The 26,984-nt window shown below is 44.8% G+C and overlaps 1 protein-coding gene across 1 annotated transcript in view; it reads right to left on the minus strand.

Moving 5' to 3' along the window:
* Dock11 (dedicator of cytokinesis 11) overlaps window positions 1-24,867 on the minus strand; it is a 188,596-nt gene extending 163,729 nt beyond the window's left edge. Inside the window, exon 1 of the mRNA XM_051141591.1 lies at window positions 24,556-24,867. Coding sequence (XP_050997548.1) covers window positions 24,556-24,657 — 102 coding nt within the window. The 5' untranslated portion in view covers window positions 24,658-24,867. The remainder of the gene's footprint in view (window positions 1-24,555) is intronic.
* Window positions 24,868-26,984: the final 2,117 nt, after the last annotated feature.

Genomic DNA, 26,984 nt, shown 5'->3' on the forward strand with positions numbered 1-26,984 from the left:
TACAAAAAATGTAAAGATACTGAATAAATTGAAAGTCAACTTATTACAAGAAAGGTAAAATAAATGGTTAACTGGGCCTGATTACATGCCTATAATCTCAGTTATTCAGAGGCTGCAGTAGGAGAATCCTTGAGTTTAAGACCTGCCTGAATTAGAGAGTAGGTTCAAGGCTAGCCTGGGCAACTTAGACAGCCCCTATCTCAAAATAAAAGGTAAAAAGAGGTCTGGGAATATAGTCCAATGGTAATGTGCTATCCATACAATGTGAAAAGGCCAGGATTCAATCTCAGTCCTGAAAAATATTATCATATTATTCATATATGAATAATAAAATATAAAATGCATCTATATATTCATATTTATTTGATGTGGGGGGCTCTGTATGTGTGCATGTGTACTTCCCTGGGTGCAGTCAATTGTGGGTACATGTATAGAGGAAGCCTTTGGCTGTCTTCCTCTCTCCATTTCCACCTTGAGTTTTGAGACAGGCCTCTCACTGAGCCTCGTACACCAACCAGAGATTTGCCTGCCTCTAGTTCCCAGCACTGAGGTTACAGGCCTGGCTTTTGCTCACTGTGCAGGATCTGAAGCCAAGCCCCCATGCTTTCACAGCAGTCCTCTACTCACTGAGACCACTCCCTAGTTTGTTATAGAAGTCTCCTCTTTACTCTTAAGACAGACTCGCACTGTGTAGCCCAAGTTGCCCTCCAATTCACTATCCTCAAACTTCAGTCAACCAAGTATGGAATTGCCGCAGGCCTCTGTCACCACACCTCACCACCCCAATGCAGGGGTTTTTTTGGGGGGAGGGTGGTTGTAATCACCAATCTGGAACAGAGTAATAATGAAAGGAGGATGTGCAGTGTATGAAAAGTGATCTCCATGCTTGCTGCTCAGGTCTGTCCCAGGTTTTACAATTACTCTGAAATTGTTCATAAAAGATACATCAAATATTATAGTTATCGCTCTGAAAATAAACTAACTGTAATGGTTTTGTGCTGTGTTTTCTGCTGCCAGTGGACATGACAGAGAATTAGTTTCTCCTGTTGCTGGTAGTTTGGAAGGTTGCATTCCTAGTTCTGTTGCTGACTCACTTGGTATAATTACAGGGAAGCAAATGTGGATTGAACACTTTGAAGGTTTTGGATGAAAGCTACTAAGTAAAAGCCAAGCAATTTTATTGTTAGAATGAGGGATTATAAGTCAGAAATTATAACATCTGCTCTCCAGTGCGTGACCTGGGTGGCAGTATATCCTTACAATGAGTTTGTGGACAGCCCAAAGTCATGGTACATAGATAGCTGCCAATCACTGTTCTGGCTTTTGTACAGCTGTGTTTGCATAATGCTGGCTTCAGGGAAGTTAAATTTGGGGGGAATCATATCATTTTAGCAAACACTTATTCCATTTTTTATTGTGAATGAACTCTATTGACATTCTTTGCAAAGTAAATAATTCCTTTGGGATGCAAATGACCATTCATTAATATACATCTTTTGTAAGGTAATATTTTGTAAAGTTACATGTAATTTCTAGCACAGGGGTACTCCTATGCCAAAAGAGCTAAACTTTTGTTTTTGTTTTTAACAAAAGAAGCAAGACACAAGCCTATTCAAAAACCTACTAATTAATTTTACCTGAAATTTAAGTCCCCACCAGATATGATAGCTTACAGATAGAAGCACTCAGGAGAAAGAGGCAGAAGATTTGAAGTTCAAGGCCAGCCTGCCTGGTCCATATAATGAGTTCCAGGCCAACCTGGGCTACAGGACAAAATCCTGTCTCTCTCGTGAAACAAAACAAAACAAAAACAAAAAACAAAACAATAATAAAAATTCACATTATAAAGCTAGATGTGGTGACACATGCTGTCATCTCTACGAATGGAAGCTTGAGGCTGGAGGGTCACAGGTCCAAGGTGACCTGAGCTACATAGTAAGACTTTGTCAAGAAAAACTGAGTGTGGATTACGACCCCTTTGGGGATTCAAGGGACCCTTTAATATGGGTCAAATATCAAATATCCTGCATATCAGGTATTTACATTATAATTAACAACAGATGCAAAATCACAGTTATGAAGTAGCAATGAAACTAATGTTCTAGTTAGGAGTCAGCACTACATAAGGAAACTGGAATCAAAGTCTATTTCTAGACCATGAAAACTGTATTCACTCAACAGACAGAGAAGCTGTGATGTACAGATTACTGGGTAAGGAGCTGAAGGTCTGCAGAAGAAATTGTCTTAATTATTACTTGAAGCTGGTGTGACGGCACATGCCTTTAATCCCAGCAGTCAGGCAGCAGAAGCAGGTGGATCTCTGTGAGTTTAAGGCCAGCCTAATCTAACGTATTTCATCCCAGGACAGCCAGCTACATAAAAGAGGGACCCTGTCTCAAAAAAATAATATCCTAGCTCTCAGAAGGCAAAGCCAGGAGGATTACCACAAATTCAAGATCTGTCTGGTAAGTTAAAGCCTGCATAGTGAAACTCTGTCTCAAACAAAACAAAACAAAACAAAAAACTAAAAAACACCCCAGTATGTTTTGGCACATACACATAATCCTAGCACATAGAAGGGAGAGGCAGCTGGCTCTCTGTGGGTTCTGGGTCAGTGGTCTGCATGATGAGTTCCAGGTCAGGCAGGGCTACATGGTGTGAATCAGTCTCAAACAAAAGCAAAACCCAGAATACAAATAGCAAGAATAACACACCACCACCATCCTGAGTATATACTCTTATAATCCACATGCATATATCCATTATCAACAACAAATGTCCCACTGATACTGTCTTTGAGAACATCAATAATACCAATGGCTGCAATAATTCAGTGCTTCCTCTGAGCTAGGCACTGTTGAAAGAATGTCATTGCGTTGTTTTAATGAAGCTTCTCAACATTCCCATTGTGGTCTACACCAGGATTGTCTCCATACTGCAGATGAGGAGACTGGGGTAGAGAGCAATTAAATGGCTAAATTCACACCTATCAGAGTACATTATTCTACAAGGATAGAATTATACTTTATATCCAGTTTTACAATGGAAACTTTTCCCTAATGTGAATCATACAGTAAGAAGTCATGTCAATGGCTGCATGGTTTTCTGGCATATGGGTGTTAATTTGTTGGTTTTTTTAAAAGATTTATTTGTATTATTATTGAGCATGTTACATGTCCATATGCACACACTCATGTACACACACACACACGAGTGTGTGCATGTGGAGACCAGATGCATTGGATCTCCCAGGAGCTGGAGTTTCAGGTTAGTTTGAGCATAGCATCTCTCAAGTCCCTACTCCTTATTTTTGCACACTTAAATTTGTGTTTCCTTTGTTCTTGTGAACAGCATCACCGAGTCCCGAAGACAATGTTATTCTTCCCCTTTTACAAAAGACTGCAAGGAAGTCCCCTAAATCAATACAAACTATCAGTGCTATGCTGGGTCCTCTGGCACACTGACTACTGTGCATTAGCTCTTGCTGTTCGCCGTTCTCCGTTCTCCGGCGGGTCCCTTAAGGCATCAACATTCTAATGGAAGAGAAAGGCTATCAACAGCTAAAACGATGAGGCAGACTGAAATCAATGCGTTCTAATTCCTAAGAACTAGCAGGCAAACTGAAGAATGGCCTCAGAAACGCATAGCCCTGTCTAAAGTCTGGATCTTCTAATGCAATGACTTTATGGCAAAAAGGCCCATAGAGATGTGGTTGACTTGAAGATTCTGAAGTAGATCACTGTGGCTTAAAAGGCTGGGCTCTTAATGCTACTCCAAGTGTCCTTTAATATAAGAAAGAAGCAGAGGGAGATTTTTCACAGGTCAAAAAGATGATAGCAAAGACCAGAGTCAGTCAACCTCAGACTAAGGAAGCTGGTAGCTACTAAAGATGGCAGAACAAAAAAAGCAATAGATGCTCTTTCTGAAGTCTCCTGAGGGAATGTGGCCTGTGATTCTGATTTTGCACTTCTGACCTCCAAAACTATAAGAGAATAAATGTACTGTTTGATGCCACTTAGTTGGCAGCATGCTGCATAACTTCCAAAAAACAAACAAAACTAATATGCTACTCAGTGAGGTGGTAGAGTTGAAAATGGCCATTTGGTGTGGGCCCTCCTGGATAGACACACCTCCCCTTAGTAAGAGGGGGATGGAAGGGAGTTTCAGAATAAGAGGTAGTTAACAAAGGCAGGAAGTACCTTGGAAGCAGTGATAGCTCAGAGAGGCTAGAGTTCAGTCTGTAGGTAAGGATGTAGTGGGGGAAGAAGGGACAAAGGTAAGCCTACATTCTTGACTGGGTGACATGAAGGAGTCGGCATTTTTCTGGTCTTGGGGATTTTCTTTTCCTCCACCTTCATGAGAAGCAGCAGAATAGTGGACTATTTCTATGCATTTCAAGAAGATGGCTTGTTGGCCAATTGTCAAGACAGTTGCCACTAATTTGTTACAGCCCTCAGGGATATGCAAGCAAAGCCCTGCCCAGGTTAGTTCTCCAGGGAAGAAACAAGACACATGGGGGTGGGGTTCATCTACTCAGCTCCACCTAGTAACATCTGGGAGGATGCTCCTATGCCTCAGGAGACCCACTCGGGTTGCTCTGAAATGGAGCTGGCCTCTGCCAAACAATGACTCCAACAAAGTGAAATCCTCAATTAAGATGAGCTGTGAGAGCTGCGTTTGGTTCTTATGCAAAAGGTTGGACTCTAGAAAGGCCTAAGAAGCCAAAGGCTATCCTTTCCCAATTAAGCCCAGCAGCAAAGAAAAAAGAAATGCAGAAAGAAAAAGAAAGTGATGTAAACCAGGATGTTTTGTTGTAACTATTGATTTCATCATTGCTTAAAAATCTCCCTGCTTTAAAAAAACAAAAACAAAAACAAAAACAAAAAAACCTCTTCTTCTTTCAAATGGACCTAAATTCAAATCCAGAACATTTCAGGGAACGACTTTTCCAGATGTGCAGCCCCATGACATTCCCTTGGCACTCCAGCTACTGGATTTCCAGAAAAGGCACCTAGCCATCAGTAACTCAGGCCTCTGGAATTTTCCATCCTTGGCTTTAAAAAAAAAAAGTTAAAAAAAAAAAAAAAAACAACGCAATGCCTCTGACCGATGAACACTTTGAAGTCAAACAGAAGAGAAAAGGAAAGGAGAAGGGGAAAAGATGGGCAATGGAAATGGGATCTGGATGCGGTGGTATCTATCTGTCATCCTAGCATGAGGGAAGACGAGAGGATGAAGGAGAGAGAGAAAAAGAAGAAAGGGGAAAGGAAGCCCAGCGGGCATCTAGAATGATGTTAGCACAATGTGAAGTGAAGCAGAGAGGATCTAGAGCCACAGATTTGTCCTAAAAGGTGGCAGTGCAGAGAGGTGAGTACCAGGAACATGAACCAGCAGGGAGTCTACATGTGGAGAAAGGGCTATGGATGTAACTCAGTGATAGGGTTGCCTGCTAAGTTCACAATCTTCCAACGCGTGTGCGTGCACACAAGCACATGGAAAGGAGCAAAAAGGGGAGGAGAGAAGCTATGAGGAGAGAGCAGTGGAGCAGTTAGTTTGAATAGAAGTTGCCATATTTTTTTGGACCATAAGATGCACTTTTTCCCAAAAAAAGGAGGGGGGAATTAGGGTACGCCTTATGGTCCGATTGCTGTTTTTACCGTTTTTCTTGTTTTACTGCTCTAAAAACTGGGTGTGTCTCATGGTCAGGTGCGTCTTATAGTCCAAAAAATACGGTAGAAAAGAAAAGAAAGTGGTTTTAAAAAGAAAGGAAATAGTAAGAGGAAGCCAGCCCCAGTGGAAGCTGCTCTTGCAGTTACAGTGGATCAGAGGCGCAGTCTCCATTTGCTGTCATTCCTGTCCAGCAGGGTTTGCTGCCTCAAGAAATACAGGTTTGGAAGAGGTGTGATGTGTTGCCATTCAAGGCTAAGAAAAGCTAGGATGCAGGAAGAGAGGGCAGGCATGCCTGGTCCCTGAGTCCCTCTACCCTTGTTTCCCAAAAGAAATCAGACTCCTGTAGGTGTCTGGTAGTCAGTAAACTTGGACCTCCATTGGAGCTGGACAGCTGGTTTTCAACTGTTACATCCAATGAAGAACAAGTGCTTTTGAAATACATCAGCTAATTGATTTGGGGTCCTGAAATCTGCTGCTAGACAGCAGGCACTGTCTTCAGGCTTGAATATGTGTCTATTCACAAAGCCATTCCACTTACCTAGCACAAGTTTGGAAGCTTTTGAATTCTTCCTCTCTGGCTCTCTAAAAATAGGCTGCTGCCCCATTGAATATTGTTAATATTTTAATCTGTGGTATTTTTGTTTATTGTGATGTAAAAAAAATTCCTTCAGTTCTCTCGGATTATATCCTTTTGCCTTCTCTTATGTCTACAAGTTGGCTCTAAATAGACTTAGTCCATTATAAAGAGCCCACCAGGAAATGAAGCCTGGCTCCTGTTTAGTTCAAGCAACAGTTCTAAAAGCATGTCCCTTGGGATACTAGCATCAAGTGAATGAAAGTATCCATATTGATCATCAGCCAAAACAGCTATATACTATATCCCAACACACCTTTCTCCCCAGTCAGCACACACTCCAACAATACGCTGCTTTCTACTTGCCTCTGCTGTCTACAACAGGCCAAGAAGTTGTGGCCATCTAAGGAATCAAGTCTATCTTGAGGTTCATAGATGTAGTATATACTACCTCTCAGCCATGGAGCTAGGTGGAAGGCAAGGAGAAAGGGGAAGACCCCAAAACAGAGAGCAGTAAATTGGGAAAACAAGCTACAAAGTAAAGGCCAGTATGAAGGAAAAGAATCCATCACTTGGAGAATACAAACACCACCATAGAAGTCTTTCTTTAAAAAGTCCCAAATAGGACTATAGTTAATACGCTTGCACCTTTAAAAATTAGTAGATCACTCTTATGTAAGAGCAGAGTGCTTAAACACTGAAAATACCTGAAGATTTCTCTTAAGGTAGCTTAGAAAAAGAATGGGAATTAGTTTCCCCATGGAGGAGTCCAAGAACGTGGACTGGAAGAAACTGAAGAGAGTTACTGGACATTTTGTAGCTGCAGATTTTGAAACAAAATCTGTGATTTTCCCAGGGTTTTCAATGCACAGCCAGATCAGTTACCGGAGGGCTTGTAAAAGAATAGGCTGAGCCAGGGAGAAATGTAGCTGTGGCCAATTGGAACTGCTGTAAAAATAGCAGACACAACCCTCATCTGTGACAGAGTGCTTCTTCAGAGCTGTGAGGCGCTGTGCCATCAGGCCATCATGGATATTATACTGGCCAGGCAGAGGCTGAAACAAAAGCAGCCAGAAAGTGTTTGCGGTGCAGCCCTCTAAAATGGCAGGGACTGCATTCTGCGGAGAGAAGACGTTTCGAATTATCTCTCAGTTCAAATCATCACGAAGAAGGAACTCAAGAGGTTTCCCTGTCTCTTCCTCTGCCTTCTCCAACCAAGTGTTTTAGAAACCTATCTGGAAAGGGCTCCTGTGATTACCTTGAAAGCTCAGGAAGGTCCGCGTTGCCCCATCTAAATTGACCTTCAGCCTAGGTGAAGTATCTCTTACACAATGGACATGTGAGAGGCATCTTGGGACTTGTCAGCCAGAGTTACTCCGTGATGTGAAACCATCCCTTTCCCTTTTAAACACGTCTCCTGCATACACACATCTACAGCACCCCTACCCCACCAGTACATCTACATACCCTTACGGCTTCTCTTTTCCTTAGCTGAGAGTGGAAAATTCCATAGGCCTGAACTGGCTAAGCGCCTGCCTGTGGCTGGCCAACTTGTATCCTGAAACACCTTAAGTCTGAAAGCAGTGCCCTCTGTAAGAACTCCAGACTTATGAAGTCCTCTGCGGGGGCAAGGGGCGGGGGGGGGGGGAAATAATTAATTATGAAGAATGTCAGAAAGCAAGCTAATGAAAATCGCAGGTGAGAAACCTGCATTGCTTCCTTGTAGCTAAAATTCTCAAACAAGACTGTGCTTCTTCACTAGAATGCTGGGAAGGCATCTGCACCTGGCCTGTTTTCCAGTCTATCAAGATGCTGTTCACTTTTTCTCTTCCATCATAAGATCGGGAGCCCAGCCAACCTCAGGAGCATACCGATGCATTAACCTTTAGCAAGGCTTCATGGAGGTTGAGCACAAAAACTGCTCCCCAACACGGCTTCATCTCCATACCTGAAGCCAGAGAATATTTCCTTTACACATTAAGAGGAAAGTGCGAACGTGATTAAATTAAGGATCTTGAGATGGAGACAGAGATCATGTGCCAAAGAATGCACGAAGCCTCTGGAAACTGGAGAAGGCAACATATAGGATTCTCTGCTAGAGCTCCTAAGTGGACAGCAGTTTTGCCAAAGCATGGTTTCATCCCAGTGAAGCCCTTGTCAGACTTTTGATCTCTAGAACCAGAAAAAGGCTGTTTTCTGCGTGAGACTAGCTAGGCCACTGATCCAGGAGAAAACCAACTAGCGGCCTGCTAATGCAGTGGTTCTCAACCTGTGGGTCGCGACCCCCTTGGGGTTTCATATCAGATATCCTACCTATCTGAAATTTACATTACAATTCATAACAGTAGCAAAATTACAGTTATGAAGTCGTAACAAAATAATTTTATGGTTGGAGCTCACCACACAACATGAGGAACTGTATTAAAGGGTTGCAGCGTTAGGAAAGGTTGAAAGCCACTGTGCTAAATTTATGTAGCAATACCAGCCGCCATCAGAAAAGCTTCCTTCTGCAATAGAAAGGAACAAATACAGAAACTCACAAACAGCCTATATGCAGAGTAAGAGACCTTGGAACATTCAGTCCTAAATGGAATGTCTCCAACACGTCCCTCCCCTCAGGGCTCAGTCAAAGGTGATAGAGAACCAGGAGGAATCTAGGTCTTCTAAATACAACACAACTGACAGATATGAGCTCACAGAGACCATGGGAGCATGCACAGGGCCTGCAGAGGTGTAACCCAGATGAAAAACCAGCCCTGAGAGGGAGAGTGGGCACAAGCCCCCATCCCTAAGCCAGAAGCTGTCTCCAATAGACAATCGCTCACAAGGGAAAAGTTCGTTTTCTCCTTAGTCTCACCGGAGATACAAATCACACTTAAGGGCAGGCCCCATGCTCAGCAGTAGATGGCCAACACAAAATGGTATTTAGGGAGGATTTTTGTCTCCTAATGCTTTGTCTGGGTATTGTTTTCATTATTTTAACTTTATATACCTTTTGCTTATATATTATGGTTTCTGGTTTTTTTGTTTTTTATAGAATTTCTATATAGGTGAATGTGTGTGCCTCTGCATCTATGTGTTTCCTGTGTGTTTTTTCTGTGGCTCTTTTTTCCTGCTTATTTGTATTGTCCTATTCTGGTTTGTTTGTTTTTATTATTATCATCATCATCATCATTATTATTTGCCTGTTTGCTTTCTAAGGACGTGGATTTGGGTAGGTGGGAAAGTGAGAAAGATCTGGGAGGAGTCAGAATATATTGCATGTAACTGGGTGCGGTGGCTCACACCTTTAATCCCAGCACTTGGGATGCAGAAGCAGGCAGATCAATGTGAGTTCAAAGCCAGCCTGGTCTACAACGTGAATCTAGGACTGCCAAGGCTACACAAAGAAACCCTGTTTCAAAAAGCCAGAAGAAAAAAAAAGATTATATTGCATGAAAAAAACTGTTTTTAATAAAATAAATAAATAAATTAATTAAAAGTTCATGTCCTTTAAAGACACTAAGTTTGTGACAATATGCTAAAACAGGAATGGGAGCCTGATATACCATCTATCCCACTGGTCCAGCTCTTAGAACAACCCACCTGCGGACCTCCTTACCTGGGCACTCAGCCTCAGGTGAGTTTGCCCTTTCCTCCTTCCCTCCCTCTTTCCTTCCCTCTCTCCATCGATCCCTCCCTCCCTCAGGACACTGTTCCAACGTACAGAGCTTTAGCTGAGCAGCTGTAGAGGCACAGCATCCCTGCTCAGGAAGGCTAGCAGAGTGAGAAGTCACCTGTAGAGGAGCTGGGTAACCTGCCCAGAAACCAAGTAGGAACTCAGATATGGATGGGCAAGGGATCAGGTTAGAGACATAGGAGCTGAAAATTTAGTGGATGGTAGATTACCTGCTCAATGTATGGGAGTCTGTTGGTTCTATATCTAGAAACACACACACACATACACACACACTCATAACAACTCAAGCTAGACCAAAAAAAAAAAAAAAAAAAAAAACCTCAGAAAAAAAAACACACCAGAACCCAATAACCAGAAGTTAATTTTAAAGACAGCAGATGCTGGCTCTGTAGCCACAGCTATTCAGAAGATTAAAAGCAGGAAGACAGCTAGTTCAACATGTGCATGAACATCTGGAATGAGTTCAAGGCCAGCCACAGCAACTTATTGAGATCCTGTCTGAAAATTAAAGATAAGGCTAGAAATATAGCAGTGGTGGAGCACTGCTGGGCCCTAGTTCCAGTCATTAGTATCACCAAAAGAAATACAGAAAAACACAGAGCTGATTGTGACAATTTACACTTGAATCTCAGTACTTGGGAGGCAGAAACAATGGTCTCTTAGCTACAAGCTTTAAGGGTCATCTTAGCTACAAGTTTGAGACTAGGGCCCGTGAGGTGGCTGAGAGAGTTAAAATAATTGCTGCAAGCCTGATGATCTGAGTTCAATCCTGAGGCCTACATGATAGAAGGAGGTTGTCCTCTGACCTCTATAAAAGCACTGTGGCACAAGTACACACACAAGCACACACACATACACAAAATTCTGTTTTGGTTTTTAGACAAGATCTCAATGTGCAGTCATGGCTGGCCTTGAACTCACAGAGATCTGCCTGTCTGTGCCTGATGAGTGCTGGGATTAAAGGCATGCACCTTTAAGTTTTTAAATTTGAGGTCAACCTGGGTTACATGAGACCCTGTCTCAAAGTAAGTGAATGAATGAATAAATAAATTTAAGCAAGTCAATGCGCACAAACATACAGGGTACAACCAGTATAGTTTATATGACTTGAAACCAAGGACATGGACACTGAAAGTGAGAAACACTTGATGCTTCCAGGACTGGAGCAGGGCTGAGCTCTAAGTAGAGAAAGGAAGGAGGGTAAGCGGCAAGGGAGAAAGCTAGCATGTTATTAGAGAATTGAAGCAAGAAGCCTTATCGAGTTCACTTCGGCATAGCTTTGGCGGTCCTAGTGAGAATTCTGACAGACTATTTGTAAGGGACAGACAGAGGCCAGTTTCCTTAGTGAGCAGTCAGGAAAGTCACAAAAAAATGAAGGACCAAGTCTCCTGGGGGCAAACTTGAAAGCATTCTTTGCTTCCGGAGCAATAGAGCATGTCATAAACACTCTACTGGACACATAGGAGAAGCACCAGGCCCGGTGAGATTTTAAATAATGATTCCTTTCAGTTTATGCAAAAGTCGATGCCAGGTCTCCTTGGACATCAGCCATTTCTTGGTGGTAAGGTAGACACCTCGGAAGCAGGCACTCCTTCCTGCATGGCTCTACAAAGTCATTTGGTGCACTGGAGCTTTCGGAACTTGATAGCCTGTGAAGATAAACTGGTCACGCCAACAGCACTGTTCCATGTACTCGTGAGCACTGTGACAACAGGCCCTGTAAGGCATGCAGTTGGTCCTTTCACAATTGAGAAAACTAAACTACAAATATAAAAGGCATGGAAAGAAATAGAGATGGTGCTATTTTTGGACAGTGTTAACCAATCTGGAAAAAAAAATCCAAAAAGAAGTTCCAGGAAAATGATCTCAGGTAACTTTGCAGACCTCTAGTTCTTTTTTTTTTTATTATTAATTTATTCATATTACATCTCAATGGTTATCCCCTCCCTTGTATCCTCCCATTCCTCCCTCCCTCCCATTTTCCCCTTACTCCTCTCCCCTATGACTGTGACTGAGGGGGATTTCCTCCCCCTGTATATGCTCATAGGGTATCAAGTCTCTTCTTGGTAGCCTGCTATCCTTCCTCTGAGTGCCACCAGGCCTCCCTATGCAGGGGACGTAGACCTCAAGTTCTAAAGTGCCCCTTTTCTATATATTTAGTCAAATAGTCTAGAAAGGAAGAATAGCCAACTGTAAGCAGTTCTCAAAATTTCAACAACAACAAATAATCTTGTCCTTAACGTCGACTTTCCCATTAAAGAAACAGGAATGGGAACCTGATACACCATCTATCCCACTGGTCCAACTCTTGGCACAACCCACCTAGTGGACCTCCTTACCTGGGCACTCAGCCTCAGGTAAGTTTGCCCTCCCTCCTTCCCTCCCTCCCTCCCTCCTCCAGGACACTGTTCCAAGATACAGAGCTTATTTGGAAATGCAAATGACTTTCCATAAGCCATCACCAAGCCACACAGGAAAGGTTCGCTTCCCCCTAATGCTTGTAGAACTTGAGAGGCACACGTCAGTGCTTCTTCTCCTGTGCTTCTTCTTTTAAGGAGCAAAGATACTTGGGATTCATTACTGCTCAGTCATTTGGGAGTGACAGATGACCTATGGCCTGCCTCACTAGAAGCCAGGCTTCTTTTTTTGCCATTTATAGGATAGGAGTGATGACAATATGATATATGTTTAACACTGACCCATGGCCATATGACATCACAGACATAACAGCCTTAAAATTGGCCTGTAATAGGGCTGGAGTGATGGTTTAGCAGTTAACTGCACTGACTGCTCCTCTAGAGGACCTGGGTTCAAATCCCAGCATCCACCTGGCAGCCCATGATTGTCTGTAACTCCAGTTCTAGGAGATATACATATGCATACAAGCAAAAATACCTCCACACAGAAAACAAAATGAGTAAATCTTAGAAACAAAAATGGGGGTTATGGAAAACAAGGCCTTGACATCATCTGAAAAACATTCCACACAAATGAAATCGCGGGCCTTCAGTCACAATGCACTGAAATGCTTCAAATAAAGATATTCTCTCGGGGACTTCAAAGCACACTGGCAAATGATCTCCAGTTGCCTCTCACCTGGTAAAATATCTCTAGTCATTAGAGAAAGCAATATGGTGGAGAACATGAAGAAGCTAAACATCTTTCAACACTTTCCAGCACCTTGAAATATATGCAATCCAACACAAGCTGTCAAGAGAGCAGGAAGCACCTTCCTGTGGATGATAAACTCCAGAGGCAATAAAAATAAAGTGTCGAAGAATCGCAGGAAATCATTAAGAACACGATTTAGGTAGGATTGTGCAAGGTTGTGCACGAACAATAGGGAAACCACGTGTAGCTGGAATGGTTGCTGTGTTTCCCGACAGACTTGACTGGGGAGCTGGCTACACCACCCTTAACAGAGCCTAGCCTGCTATTACAGAACATGAATAGCAGAATAGAAGAGGACATGGGGAGTAAGGGTGTAGCTCAGTAGTAGCACGCAGGTTTAGCATCTGTGAGGTCCTGGGGTTGTATTCCCCAACACCACAAAAAAGGACATGAAGCCTGGAGATAATTATGAGTGGCGACAAGGCAAGGTTTCTGTGTATTTAGGTGTGTGCTCATGCGTGTATACACAGGTGTATACAGGGAGTTATGCATGCCCATGCATATAGAGGCCAGAGAATAAACAGCTTCATTCTCATTTTCTCTCTCTCTCTCTCTCTCTCTCTCTCTCTCTCTCTCTCTCTCTCTCTCTCTCTCTCTCCCTCTCTCCCTCTCCATATCCCCACCACCACCACCCCCAGCTAGGTCTTACCGGCCAGCTAAACTGGCTGAGCAGTGAGCCCAGGGTTCCACCTGTCTCACCTCCTCAGAACTGGGACTACAAAGGTGCACCACCACATCTGGCTTTCCTCCCATGGGTTCTGGGGATCAAGGCCATACCCTCATCTAAGCATTTTACCGACCAAGCTATCTCCCCTAGCACAACAGCCGCACGAATTATGTGTTCCAATGTGCTCTTAATGCCCTGCTAGCAAGTGGTTGGGTGGTCTGCTTTACCCATGGCTCTAACAAGCACGAGCTTAGTGGCAATAGCAGCTTAGTGAGACTGTCCCTTTGCCCCACTCCAGTTTCTGTGCAGGAAGCCTCCAGGGTGGGGCTGTGCAAAAAAAAAAAAAAATCAAAAAGGCATCTGGCTCCAAGCTGATACAAACGGCAGACCAATGTTAGCCAGGAATCCTTTTGCCCTCCTGGCAAAATCTATAGGAAATTATGAGATCTAAGTCCCCAGGAGAAACTTATTCTAAACGGACACGTATGATTTGTAAATCATAAAACAAAACAGAACAAAACAAAAACCATAAGAAAGGAGGAACTGCTTGAGCTCCCTCTCCCTCCCATGGCTTCCGGTTTCAGTGGTAAATAAAAGTTAGAGATTACAAATATATTTTTCAATACATCTTGTCTATGATTCTGTATCTCGGGAGGAAAAAAAATATCAGGCATGCGAATTGCTTCTCTGTACTAAATTGTATATCCCTGTGTGTGCACGCATCTGTGTGTGTGTGTGTGTCTGTGTGTGTGTCTCTGTGTGTGTGTGTCTGTGTCTGTGTGTGTCTGTGTCTGTGTGTGTGTGTCTGTGTGTGTGTGTGTGTGTGTGTGTGTGTGAGAGAGAGAGAGAGAGAGAGAGAGAGAGAGAAACAATTAAAGAAGTGGAGGTCAGGAATTGTGGAGGAAATGGGAGGAAATGGAGAGTGGGGGGATGGAAGAGTTGTGTCAATGCACTGCTCAAATATGAAGTTCTCAAAAAAATTAAGAATTAATTTTTTTAAAGCAAGGATGGGGCTAGCAATATGATTAAGATATATCACCAAAGCCTCTGGACCTGAGTTCAGTCCCAGACACCCACACAGTGGAAGGAGAGAAACTCCTGCAAGATGTCCTCTGACTTTCATAGGCATGGTGTCCCATACTTGTATACACACACACCAAAAAAATAAAGAAAAAGTTTAATATAATTAATTAATTAAAAGCCAGAAGTGTGGAATTTTAGGGGTTTTGTTTGTTTGTTTTTTCAACACAAGGTTTCTCTGTGTACCCTTCACTGTCCTGGAACTCACTTCGTAGACCAGGCTGGCCTTGAAATCACAGCGATCTGCCTGCCTTTGCCTCTCGAGTGCTGGGATTAAAGGCATGCACCACCACTGCCTGGCAAGTACCAACCACTGATTAGAGTCCACAGAGGTCAAGAAAGGAAATGCCAACATGAGCAACACATACATGTATTCTACAAATTTCTCACCATGCCCATAAAACATGGGGAAGGGGAACTCCATAGGAAAAGTCATACAGCTCAACAAATAGTGTTCATTCGTGAAGGCCTATTCAGCCTTGTTAAGACCAGAAGAGACTAAAATCTAAACAAATGTATAAAGGGAAAAAAAAAAAACACAAAGTGTTAGGGAAAGGGGGCAAGGGTAACAGGATTAAACAACTGAAGGTAGAAGGCAAACCCATAGCATCTCATCTGTTCTCCATCTTCTCTACATCAGTTATTATTGTCCATCTCATCTTCATGTCTGGCTCAGGACTCTCCCTTAAGGGTAGAGTACATTAGTCTCTCTGGGCACCCAGAGGAATCTGGCTAGCTTCTCATTCCATGATGTGCTAAAGCCAACTGCTCCAGCAAGATCTCCCCCTCCCCCACCCGAGTGAGTGTGTGTATATGTGTGTGGGGGGGGGGTGGGGGACTTCTACTATAATTCTAATGGGAAGTCTAGGGCTAGCCTACAGGTTATTCCTCCCCACTCTGGCTCCCATTTTCTCATGACCCCCAAAGGTACAAGCCTCTCCATCAGCCAATCACTCCTACAATCTCCTCTCTGTCAGTTCAGCCCCCGTCCTTTCCCGGTTCTTCCTCCCTTTCCTGATTCCACTTGGAACACTTTCCACTCTGACCTCAAGAACCCCAGGCTTCTGCCAAAACACAGCCCTCCCTGCTCAGCTTCGCTCGCCTAAACCTGGCCTTGCCCTAGCAATTCTTTCAAAGGGAGCTTGCTCATTTTCTCTTTCCTTCCTCTAGCGCCTTCCCCCCTGTTCACCAAAGCTATAAAACCTCAAAATTCGCTTGACTCCACCCCTCTCTCTTCCTCTTTGTTGTTTCTCTTCCCCTTGCTTCCACTCCCTCCCCCCTCAATGATCACGATCACCAAATTCTATAGATTTTATCACTGAAAAGCTTCTTATCTCCTTCTTACTGCTTCAGTTAAGGCCTTCCTTGGTGAAAGGCTTTCTTATCACTCTCCTGGACTATATATCTTCACTAGTACCCTGCCTCCAGGCTCTTCTCCCAATACTTAAAAATATCCCACAGCTACCCACAAAAATGCAAACTGTATACCTCCCGCATTCCAGGCACCCTGTGAAGTGCCCAGACCCAAAATGAGTAGGGGACATTCTGTGGGAGATCCTGAGGTGGGGGTATTTTTCAGCATTCGCTATTTATTTTTTCAAATTTCTTAGATTGTTTTTAATTCTTTGTGTGTTTCATACAACATGTTCTGATCATATCTATACCCTCCTCCAACTCGTCACAGATCCAGACTTCCTTCTTTACCCCATCAACTTTGTGTCCTTTGTATTTTAAACCCATTAAGAGCAATTTGTGGTGTCCAGATGTTCTTGGATGTGTGGCCTCCCACTGGAGCATGGTCAACCTTACTTTCACATTAAAACTCTAGGAACCAGCTGTACACCAAACATTTTTCATATATTAGTTCTTTATTCCTCACACAGAAGCTACTTATGCCTGTTCCCATTTCATAGACAGGGTTCCTGACCTCTCTTCATTCACAATGCAAGAAGTCAGACTTCGGGCCAAGACTCACTCTAGACCTGGTGCTCTTGTCTGCCTCTTCCATTCAGTGGGACACTCAACGCTTGGAACAGAGTCAAACAGAATGACAGAGATGGGAGGAATCCCGAAACTGAGTCACGTGTGAAACAAAGGAAAGAAATGAAGGCTCTCTGACCTCAGGAAGAGTGACACTGTAGTCTTTAATCCCAGCACTTGGGAGGCAGAGGCAGGTGGATCGCTGTGAGTTCGAGGCCAGCCTGGTCTACAAAGTGAGTCCAGGACAGCCAAGGCTACACAGAGAAACCCTGTCTTGGAAAAAAAAAAAGAGTGACATTGTAAATGGCATGGTGGTTGTCTCCACATGTTTCAAGGGTTGTCATGTGAAAGAGGAAGCAAACATGCCATGTGGCTCCAGACAGTAGGGTTTGTTGCAGACCAGCACAGAGCTCAACAGAATAATTTCAGCTCAAGTTTCCCAACACAGCCTCCTGTGAGGTTGGCTAAGGAAAATCAAAACAGTGCTTTCTCAGAGATGTGCCTAGGGGACACTGTTGCCATGAGTAATTGAGTGGCCAAGATCAGCATTTCGGTGCACAGCAGTATCACCTGGGGTGGCTTTAAAGAATATGTATGTGTGGCCCCACCCTTGACTCAGCCAAACTGAATTGTGAAGGGTGGAGATGACTATTGCAAGAATCCAAAACAAGGAAACAAGTCTGTGTCAAGGTTTCCTGTCCTTAAAAGAAGTAATATGGATGGGCCATCAACATAGGAAACATGTAAAAAAAAAAAAGCCCATAGGAAACACTGTTCAATTTCAACAATAATCAAAGAAATACAGATTAGAACACCAATGTACTCTTTATAGGTTATCAGATTATTAAGATGAAACATCTCCACCAGTGTCAGCATGGGAGAGGAGCAATCTATATTCTTGTACTTTATCTGTGGAGTACATTGGAACAACTTTCCACAGAACAATTTAACTGTGTTCTGTCCTGTTCTGTTGTTTTGTAACAGGGGATTGTAGTGCTCAAGATGGAACTCAAGGTCTGACACACAGAGTTACACCTCCACCCCTAAGAGAATTTTTCTTTTGGGGGGGGGGTTCGAGACAGGGTTTCTCTGTGTAGCCCTGGCTGTCCTAGACTCACTTTGTAGACCAGGCTGGCCTCAAACTCACCTGCCCCTGCCTCCCGAGTGCTGGGATTAAAGGCGTGCACCACCACACCTGGCTAGGAGAGATTTTCAATGTAGAAAAATGTATATGGGCTTTGGACAGGCAATTTGAAAGGCAGAAATTTAATCTACAGGCAAAATCTTGCAAATTGAAAATACCCTCCCAAAGATGTTTGGCCCAGTGCTAGCAGAACTGCAATCATGGAAATGCAGTATTTTAGCACCAACTAATAGGGTAGTCACCAAGCACATTTGGCTCCTAAGAAGATGAACTGTGGCAAGGGCAATTTAGGAACTGATTTTAATTCATTACATTTAAACGTCAGGCACAGTAGCACAGGCCTGAAATCCCAAGAGGCTGATGCACAAAGATTACAAATTCAAAACCAGCCTGAGTTACACAGAAAAGACCCTATCACAAAAACAAAAACAAAAACAAACAAACAAACAAACCAAAATAAAGTAAAACTTTTAAGGTATCTAAAGATACCAGACAACTCATGTTTAGGGCAGCATAAGACGAGAGAGAAACTATTGGGCCAGGGAGATAGCTCAGCAGGTGAAAAGTGCTAGCAGATCAAGCCTGAGGACCTCAGTTCAATCCCTAAAAGACATATAAAAAGCCAGGTGCTGTGGCCCTTGCCTGTCATCCCAGCACCCCTACTCAGAGATGGAAGGCTGAGATAAGAGAATTGCCTAAAAGCTCCTGGGCCAGCTAGCCTAGAGTAAACAGCTGCTCAGCAGAAACAATAGAGGTCCTATCTTTGTTTTTTGGGGGTTTTTGTTTGTTTGATTGATTGCTTTGTTTTTGTTTGTTTTTGTTTTTGTTTTTTTGTTTTTTCAAGACAGGGTTTCTCCATGTATTCTTGGCTGTCCTGGACTCACTTTGTAGACCAGGCAGGCCTCGAACTCAGAGATCCGCCTGCCTCGGCTAGAGGTCCTACCTTAACAATGCAAAGCAGAAGAGAACCAACTCCTAAAATTTGTCCTTTGACCTCCACACAGGCACTATGATGAAAATGCCTATATGCACACACACACACACTCACTCACAAGTGTACACTCGCAAATAAATACTTTTTAAATCTAAAATCTACGAAGAATCGATCAATAAAGGATCTATAAAAACTTGCTTATAGAATTGTCGGCAACCTTATTTAACATGTTTATATAGGAGTATGTTGACTAACATGAGCAAATATAAATAAGATATAGATAAGAGAAAAGTTATTTAAGGGCTGGGGAGATATGCTCAGCATAACCACAAAAAATTTAATTATTCATATATAAAAGTTAAACTGCAGGGCTGGAGAGATAGCTCAGAGGTTAAGAGCACTGACTGTTCGTCCAGAGGTCCTGAGTTCAATTCCCAGCAACCACATGTCACAACTATCTATAATGAGGTCTGGTGCTCTCATCTGGAGTGCCGTTGTACATGCAGGCATAACATTGTATACATAATAAATAAATCCTGAAAAAAAAATCAAGTGATCTTTTTTTTTTAAAGTTAAAATGCATACACTAGGATATTAACAGTTCCTTCTGACCAATGACATGGTGATACCTTAATCTTTTTTTCTAATTTTTCTTTACTGGATATCTATTAGGTGATAAAGCAATAAGAGTTTAAAGAAAGATGATCAGGATAGAGAAAGTCACAACCCTGAGAATGGCTTTAACATGTTAAGTGGAGGAAACCAATTCTGGGACTGAGGAGATAGCTAAGTGTATAGCAGCGCTTGCTATGCAAGCATGAGGAGCTGAGTTTGCCCCCCCACCCCGGCTGTGGGCACAGTGGGGTGGGAATGGGGGTGCAGAGACAGGAGGATCGATTGGTCTAGCCAAAGAATGGCTACTTCCAGGCAGTGAGAGACCTGGATTCAAGGAAATTAAGTGACACATGATAGAATGGAACACCAATCTTCTTTGATTCATGCATGAGTGCACACAGACGAGGACACCGCATGCGTGCACATGCCCACGAACACACACACACACACACACACACACACACAAGGAACACACACAGGAACACACACACACACACAAATGCACCAAGGGGCGGGGGAGATGGTTCTACTACTGTTTCACTGATGACCTAGTGAGATGGCCTCTCTGGTTTTATAACAGACTGAGTTTGTCTTTTGGACAAACCTTAGGAGTGGGTCACTCTGAGCCCTTGTAAGAGAAGCTATTAAAAAGGATTAATAAGGCCTGGCGGTGGTGGCGCACGTCTTGAATCCCTGCACTCCAGAGGCAGAGGCAGGTGGAGCACTGTGAGTACAAAGCCAGCCTAGTCTACAAAGTGAGTCTAGGACAGCCAGGGCTGTTACACAGAGAAATCCTGTCTCGAGAAAACAAACAAACAAAAAGGACTAAGAAGGGATTTTATGCCTCGGTGCCAAGGTTGTGGCTAACTTTTCTCCCTCTTAGCTCAATAAGAGCTGAACTAAGTCTTTGAACTCGAAAAGCATGCTCAAAAAGCCAAAATTGAAGCCAGGTATGGCAGTACATGCCTATAAAGCCCCAGTATCTATGAGGCTGAGGTAGGAACATTGGTGAGTTAAGGTCTTGATAAACAAGCAAACAAACAGCCAGGTCTGGCCAGGAATGTGGCCAAGTGGGAGAGTAGCACTTAGCATATTCCAGGGCCATGTGTTTTGTCCCCAGCATTGGGGGGGAATGTTTGAGGCCAAGCTGAAATTGACTTTATTCCACAGTGGAAGCTGTCACCTCCTTCCAAATGAAGCTGTGGGTTTTGTCCTATATTAAGTACTTTCCACAACCCCCCTGGGAAGAGGGAACAGGGGAGCTACTGAGTTTTTCAGCACTTGCCTTTAGGCAAGGCATGACAACCATTCTGCTCAAAGGTAGTCGTGAGCAGCCGGCTGGCGAAGGACGTGAACAGCTGCCGGCCCTTGTGAGCCTTTCTCCATCCTGCAGCACTACTCTCATGTGAAATCCTTCCATGGACCTGACCAATTTGCCTTGCCTTAAGGGGCTACGACTAGTAATATCTAACCATTTTTTTGCTGATCATAAGGAGCAAGCACTATTTCAACACCTACTTAGGAGATAAAAGAGGTTTCTCAAATGTCTTTGGTCCCTTCCAAGCGTCAAGGACTGTATCACCTGAAGCATAACAAAAATACAATCAGAACTCTGCACTTTAAACGTGCGTGTGTGTGTGTGTGTGTGTGTGTGTGTGTGTGTGTGTGTGTGAACATTTTCCATTAGCTTCACTGCTTGATGGTGGGTTATCACTGCTCCCCAAGCCTCTCTTAACAAATCCTGGTCAATGTCGAGCCAATAATTATCTCCTTCCCTGGTTTAAAATTGACCTTCATAAAAATGCTGAACTCACAGGAACAGGCAGCCATGAAACGGCCTCTTTTCTCTGCCTGGTCCCATACATAGTTAATACATTCATGGAAGTAGCAATGACGGCATGCTATATATAGCCAAGGCCCAAGGCTTCTGAATTTTTTTCAACAGTGAACAAAACTGAATGATGTTATGGACGTGCCAACAAGGGTGTTGCTGTAAAAAAAAAAAAAAGAAAGAAAGAAAGAAAGAAAAAAAAACCTAAACAGGAAATAGGTATATTTGTTCAGCTTGGTAGGGTTTCCAAGGGCTGTCAAGAATTACATGGGAGGAAAATCGTAGCCTGCTGTGCTAATCTTGCTGAAACTCTAATACTATCCCGGGTTTATGGCAGCAAGTGTAAATCCTGCCTCAGCTGTCCCTCAATAAACACTTGGGGCTTACATCAGAACTGAACCAGCAGTTGACAGCAGCTGCAGCATGGTTGTTTTGCTTTCCAGTCACCCATGGCTTTCCTAACTCTGGTTAACAGGCTAACTATACCGAAAGAAACAAAAACAGAAAGTGAACATACAACTTCGAGCTATTTATTTAGTAACCAACAAAAAGCATTACTGAAGACCCTAGATCCTACACACACACACACACACACACACACACACAAAAGACTGGAACTGATGGAAGGAAACAAAAAGGTCATCTTTATCCTTTTATAATCATAAAGCACCTAATGCCTTGCCTTGTACCAAGTAAGAGCTCAACAGATTGATTTAGATCACTAGAAACTGCTCCCCCAACTCCCCAAGCACTATAGAAAGGAGTAGACTGCACCCTTCTACATCCCAATATAAAAGCTAAACAGTAAGAGGTCTTAATCCCAAGTGAGGTCGCTGACCAGGAAACCCTGGCCACAAGCTGTAGCTGCAAGAAGAGTCTCGGTTAATAGATTGGTTTTTTTTGTTTTGTTTTGTTTTGTTTTTTTGCCCCAGCTTTGTCAAGAATGGACAGCTAGGAAGAAGCCTCTGCACCTGTGCTACACAAAAAGAATTATTGGTAGCACATGTGTGTAATCCTAGGACTCAGGAAGCTGAGCAGAATGACTCCCACCAAATACAAGGCCAGAGTCCCAGGCCAGACTCAGCTACAGACTGAGACCGTGTCTCAAAAACTGATCTTTCTGAAAGCCTGAAACCTTAGGAAGAACGTTAACTTTTCACTGTTATGGGAGGCTGGTCAAACGCTGGTCAAATCCCAACAGAGGTTGCTTCTGTCCCATTTATTCTCTTGCTACCATCCATCTGTCCATCTTCCCTCTCACTACTACGTGCTGTGGTAGATGGCTAGCCAGCCACCACTGTTCAGGGAAGGGTTTCTTTATGATTTTAGAAAAACCATCCTTGTTCTAGGCTGTCTGGATCACTTGCTGATAACCACTGAGGAAGACAGCCTGGTATAAATGCCTTGCACACAGCTTGTGCGGCTGCTCTCTTAAATGGCTGAGATGACAAGTGAAGTTCTGATCTGACCTCAACAGGTTCTTGCTCCAAAATCCAAGTGAAATATACAATAAGCCAAATCCTTTAAAATAACATGAAAAGTCTGGGTTTAGCTTCACCAAACAGCAGGATTAAACTTCAAGGGTCCAGACACGATAAAGAGATTTCTTTAAAGTCACTTGGCTCTGCACAGTTGCAGCTATTAGAAATCCGATTTTTATCTCAAAGGTACATATTTTCCCTTTGATCCTCCTCCAGAACTCCCACTAATGTCAACGTTCCCCACTCTCAGGATCAGGACCCTTGCCTCGCTTTAATGTTGGTTTTATTGCTGATTCTACAAGATCAACATAAAAATTACAAGGAAAAACTGCGAGGTTCCCTTCCCAGGAGAAGTTGTGCTAACAAAAAAGCCCTCACTTAAGTGGTGAAATTTAAACACAGCAACTGACACAAAATAATACACGAGTAGAAAGAGACAAAAGCCAGCAAAACTAGCAAAACGCACATTAATGAACCAGTCCCGACGCTTATTTAAGGCTTGGTCCCTGTTCAAAATAAATAAATAAATAAATAACTGGCAATGGGGGGTTGTTTAAAAGCAAAGGAGCAAGTGCCCCTCACCATCCATGGCTTTCCTCCAGATTTGGGCAATATGAACAGGGCTAATGAGGGTGCGTTAGGAGGGTTGGGGGGAATGTCAGAAGGCTCTCCAATCCCCATCCCCCAGCTCTGTCCACCGCCAAAACACCCCCAGTTCTCTGTGGTAGGCGTCTGGTTCTAGGTTCTTCATCCTTAAGACAGGAACACCGGTCTTTCCCTCATCTTCTTGCCTCCGAGCGCTAGCGAATTTCAGGGGCCACCCTCTCTCAGAGGCGACAGACTCAAAACCCATTAAGGCGCAGACCCCCCGTTGTTTCCAACCCCTCCCTCTGCCTTAGTGGCAGTACCCCTCAACACCCAGGCCCTCCCTCTCCCCAGTAGCAGGAGGAAGTCGCTGTGCTTCCTCTGTCCACACCACCCGCCAGAGCTTGGGCGCCCCAGGCTTTTTGGGTGGGGTTTTTTGTGTGTATGAGTGTGTGCGTGTGTGCGTATGTACTCGACGTGTATCCGCGCTTGAGTGTGCCTATGCAAAGGGTTCAGCGCATCCTTCCGCCTAGGCTGCCCCAGGTGCCCTCCCATGGGGGATCCGGATCTCCTCACGCCCTCATCTCCAGCTCTTTGTGCGGGGTCCTGGGGAGCGGGAGGTGCGCTCTGCAGCTCTCAGCCACCCCCGCCGGGGCGGGGACCCACGCTTGGTCCGCAGCTGTGTGAGACCTGCTTTGCCCTCCAGCTTCCAGCCTGGAGCCGGCTGGCGGGGCAGCTCTAGCCCTGTCCCCAGATTCCCGAGACTCCCGCCCCAGGGGCAGCCAGTCGCCAGAGCGAAAACTTAACTAGAACCGAGAGAGAGAGAGAGAGAGAGAGAGAGAGAGAGAGAGAGAGAGAGAGAGAGAGAGACAGAGACAGAGACAGAGACAGAGACAGAGACAGAGACAGAGACACAGAGACAGACAGATAGAGACAGAGACAGAGGGAGACAGACAGAGAGACAGACACAGAGAGACAGAGAGAGAGAAAGAAAGAGAGCTCATAGCGCACCGGGCGGCCGCTGTGGCGCCCATCCTGCTTACAGTCCCCAGCGCGCGCGCGGGAATCCACCGCGCTGCTCCCGGCGTGAGCGTGTGCTCCCCCCCACCCCATCCACGGGACTCCCAGTCGCTCGGCTACTCACCAGCACCACGGATCCCCGCACGGCCTCCGACACGCTCTGACGGAGCTCCGCTGCTGTGCCGGGCTTGCTCAGCCGCTTGGTGAATTTGCGCACTTCGGCCATGGCAGCGGCGGCGGGCAGGTCTCGGCGAGAGCGCTCAATGCCCCGGGCCCGGGCGGCCGCGGCTGCTGCTACTGCCTGTGTTTACACGCCAGCAGGCCGGCCACATCTCAGCTCGCCGCTCCGCGCCCAGCTCCCGTGGCTCCTCCTCCCGCCCACCGCTCCTCCCCTTTCCCTCCTTTTCTCTCCAGCTTTTGCAAGCTCTGGGTCCGGCAGGGCGGCGGCAGCGCCTGCTCCCTCTCCTTGAGTGGCCAAAAGCCTAAGAAGGAGGGTGTGTCTCCTGGAGGGGGAGGGAGTGCTGGAGGTGGGGGCGAGGGTCACGCGGGAAGGAGGGGAGGGGGGGAAGTGACAAGCACCGGGGCTCCGCCCGCAGCTGATGTTGCTGGTGCAGCAGCATCCGGGAGGCGAAATGAGGCAGCTTCTTTCTTGAGTGTATGGGGCGGGAGGGGGTCAGAGGTGAGTGATGAAATGTCTCCAAGAGTACGATGTGCCTTGGCCCAAGGCTCCTCTGCCTCCCTAAAGACCACTGGACCAGGGAAAAGGGGTGGGAGAAGTCTCAATTACCCTCACCCAGCAAGCCCCTGGGTCCCAGACAGCTTGAAGCTGGGAAACAACATGGAGCTGCTTGCAACCTATTGTGTACTCAGCCTGGTTGGGTCTTGCCTATGTCAAAGGACGAAGAGCAGGCTTGCTGCAGGAAAGATTCGCCTGGCTCCTGCACCCAACCCACTTCATTTCCTAGCCCAGGCATTCACCTCACAGGGCAATCCCAAGGAGGGAACAGGCTTCTAGAAGTGGGGTTTGCCCAGACAATGAGAGTCAGGTGATGATGGCCTCCAGATCCTATGATGGGTTGTGTAGCTCTGCAGTGTCTTTTTTTTTTTTTTTCGAGACAGGGTTTCTCTGTGTAGCCTTGGCCATCCTGGACTCACTTTGTAGACCAGGGTGGCCTCGAACTCACAGCGATCCAACTGCCTCTGCCTCCCGAGTGCTGGGATTACAGGCGTGCGCCACCACGCCCAGCTCTCTGCAGTGTCTTCACAAGGAGTAGGTGGCCCTAGCCCTGGGAAGACCATAGCCTTAGCTTCTGAGTTTCCCCAGAGCCCATATGGATTCCTGGTGATGGGCCATTTTCAAACTTTAAAAAATAAAATGAGCCGGGCGTGGTGGCGCACGCCTGTAATCCCAGCACTCGGGAGGCAGAGGCAGGCGGATCGCTGTGAGTTCGAGGCCAACCTGGTCTACAAAGTGAGTCCAGGACAGCCAAGGGTAACACAGAGAAACCTTGTCTCGAAAAAATAAATAAAATAAAATAAAATAAAATAAAATGAAGTGGGGCCTTTCATTTCATAGTAAAGGCTTGCAAGGTCACTAGCACTCCCAGATTCTTCTTGTTGGTGTCTTAAGCATGCATGCTTTACACCTAGTCAGAAAAATGTTCTTCAACTCTCAGAAAAACAATTTCTTAGAAGCTGGAGAAGCAGTTATCTCCAAGGTGGAAAACTTCCCCAGCAGGCCTCTCCATCTCGAGTATTGTAGAGTTCACCAAGTAAGAGCCAGGCACACAGACACTCATCATCCATCGAACACATGGCATGAGATGGTGCTGATCCACCTGCAAGTAACAGTTCCTACATTACACACACACACACCGAGTGAGGTCAACATGTAACAATGCCTGTCCCTTTACAGGAATTCTAGGTCCCAGATGAAGGAGACATAAACATGTTTTTTTGTTTGTTTGTTTGTTTACATCCCAAGTGTGGGATGAGGAACAGATTTGTGAGAGAGCAGGGGATGTTTATCCCCTTAGTAGTCGAACCACTTTGTCTGGAGCTTGGCTGTTACCAGCTGAAAAACATCCTTGAACAAATTCTGAAAGGAGCTATAAATGTGAGCCAAAAACAGGAGGAAAGGGGTCTTTGGAGACGTGGGATTGAGTGGCTGTTCATCACTGGCTTTCTAGACGCTCCTCCTCACAAGAACCTCTCCAGTGAAGGCTTCTGGGGCTTGGGATTTCAGCTGCTGCTCCAAGCTTGGACTGCTGCTCTGGGCTCCGCCTGAGGTTAGGGTTCCAGTTGATCCAGGTTCCAGCAGAAGAAATCCTGCTGATACCCAGGTTTCATTTTTGTGTTCTTTAATCTTGTTTTCCTCCAATTTATGCTAGTCAGGTTATAAGGGAGGTACGCTTGTTTGATAAGTTCATAATATGATTGTTAAGCAAATTGAGCCTTCACCAGGTCCTGGAAGAACCCTCCACCTGTGCTTTATCAGGACCAATGTGAAGGTGGTTGAATAGGCTTGCTGCTAAGAGATTTGGTCTTTTATGG

Source organism: Acomys russatus, chromosome X (genome assembly GCF_903995435.1).
Source record: "Acomys russatus chromosome X, mAcoRus1.1, whole genome shotgun sequence".
Lineage (NCBI taxonomy): Eukaryota > Metazoa > Chordata > Mammalia > Rodentia > Muridae > Acomys > Acomys russatus.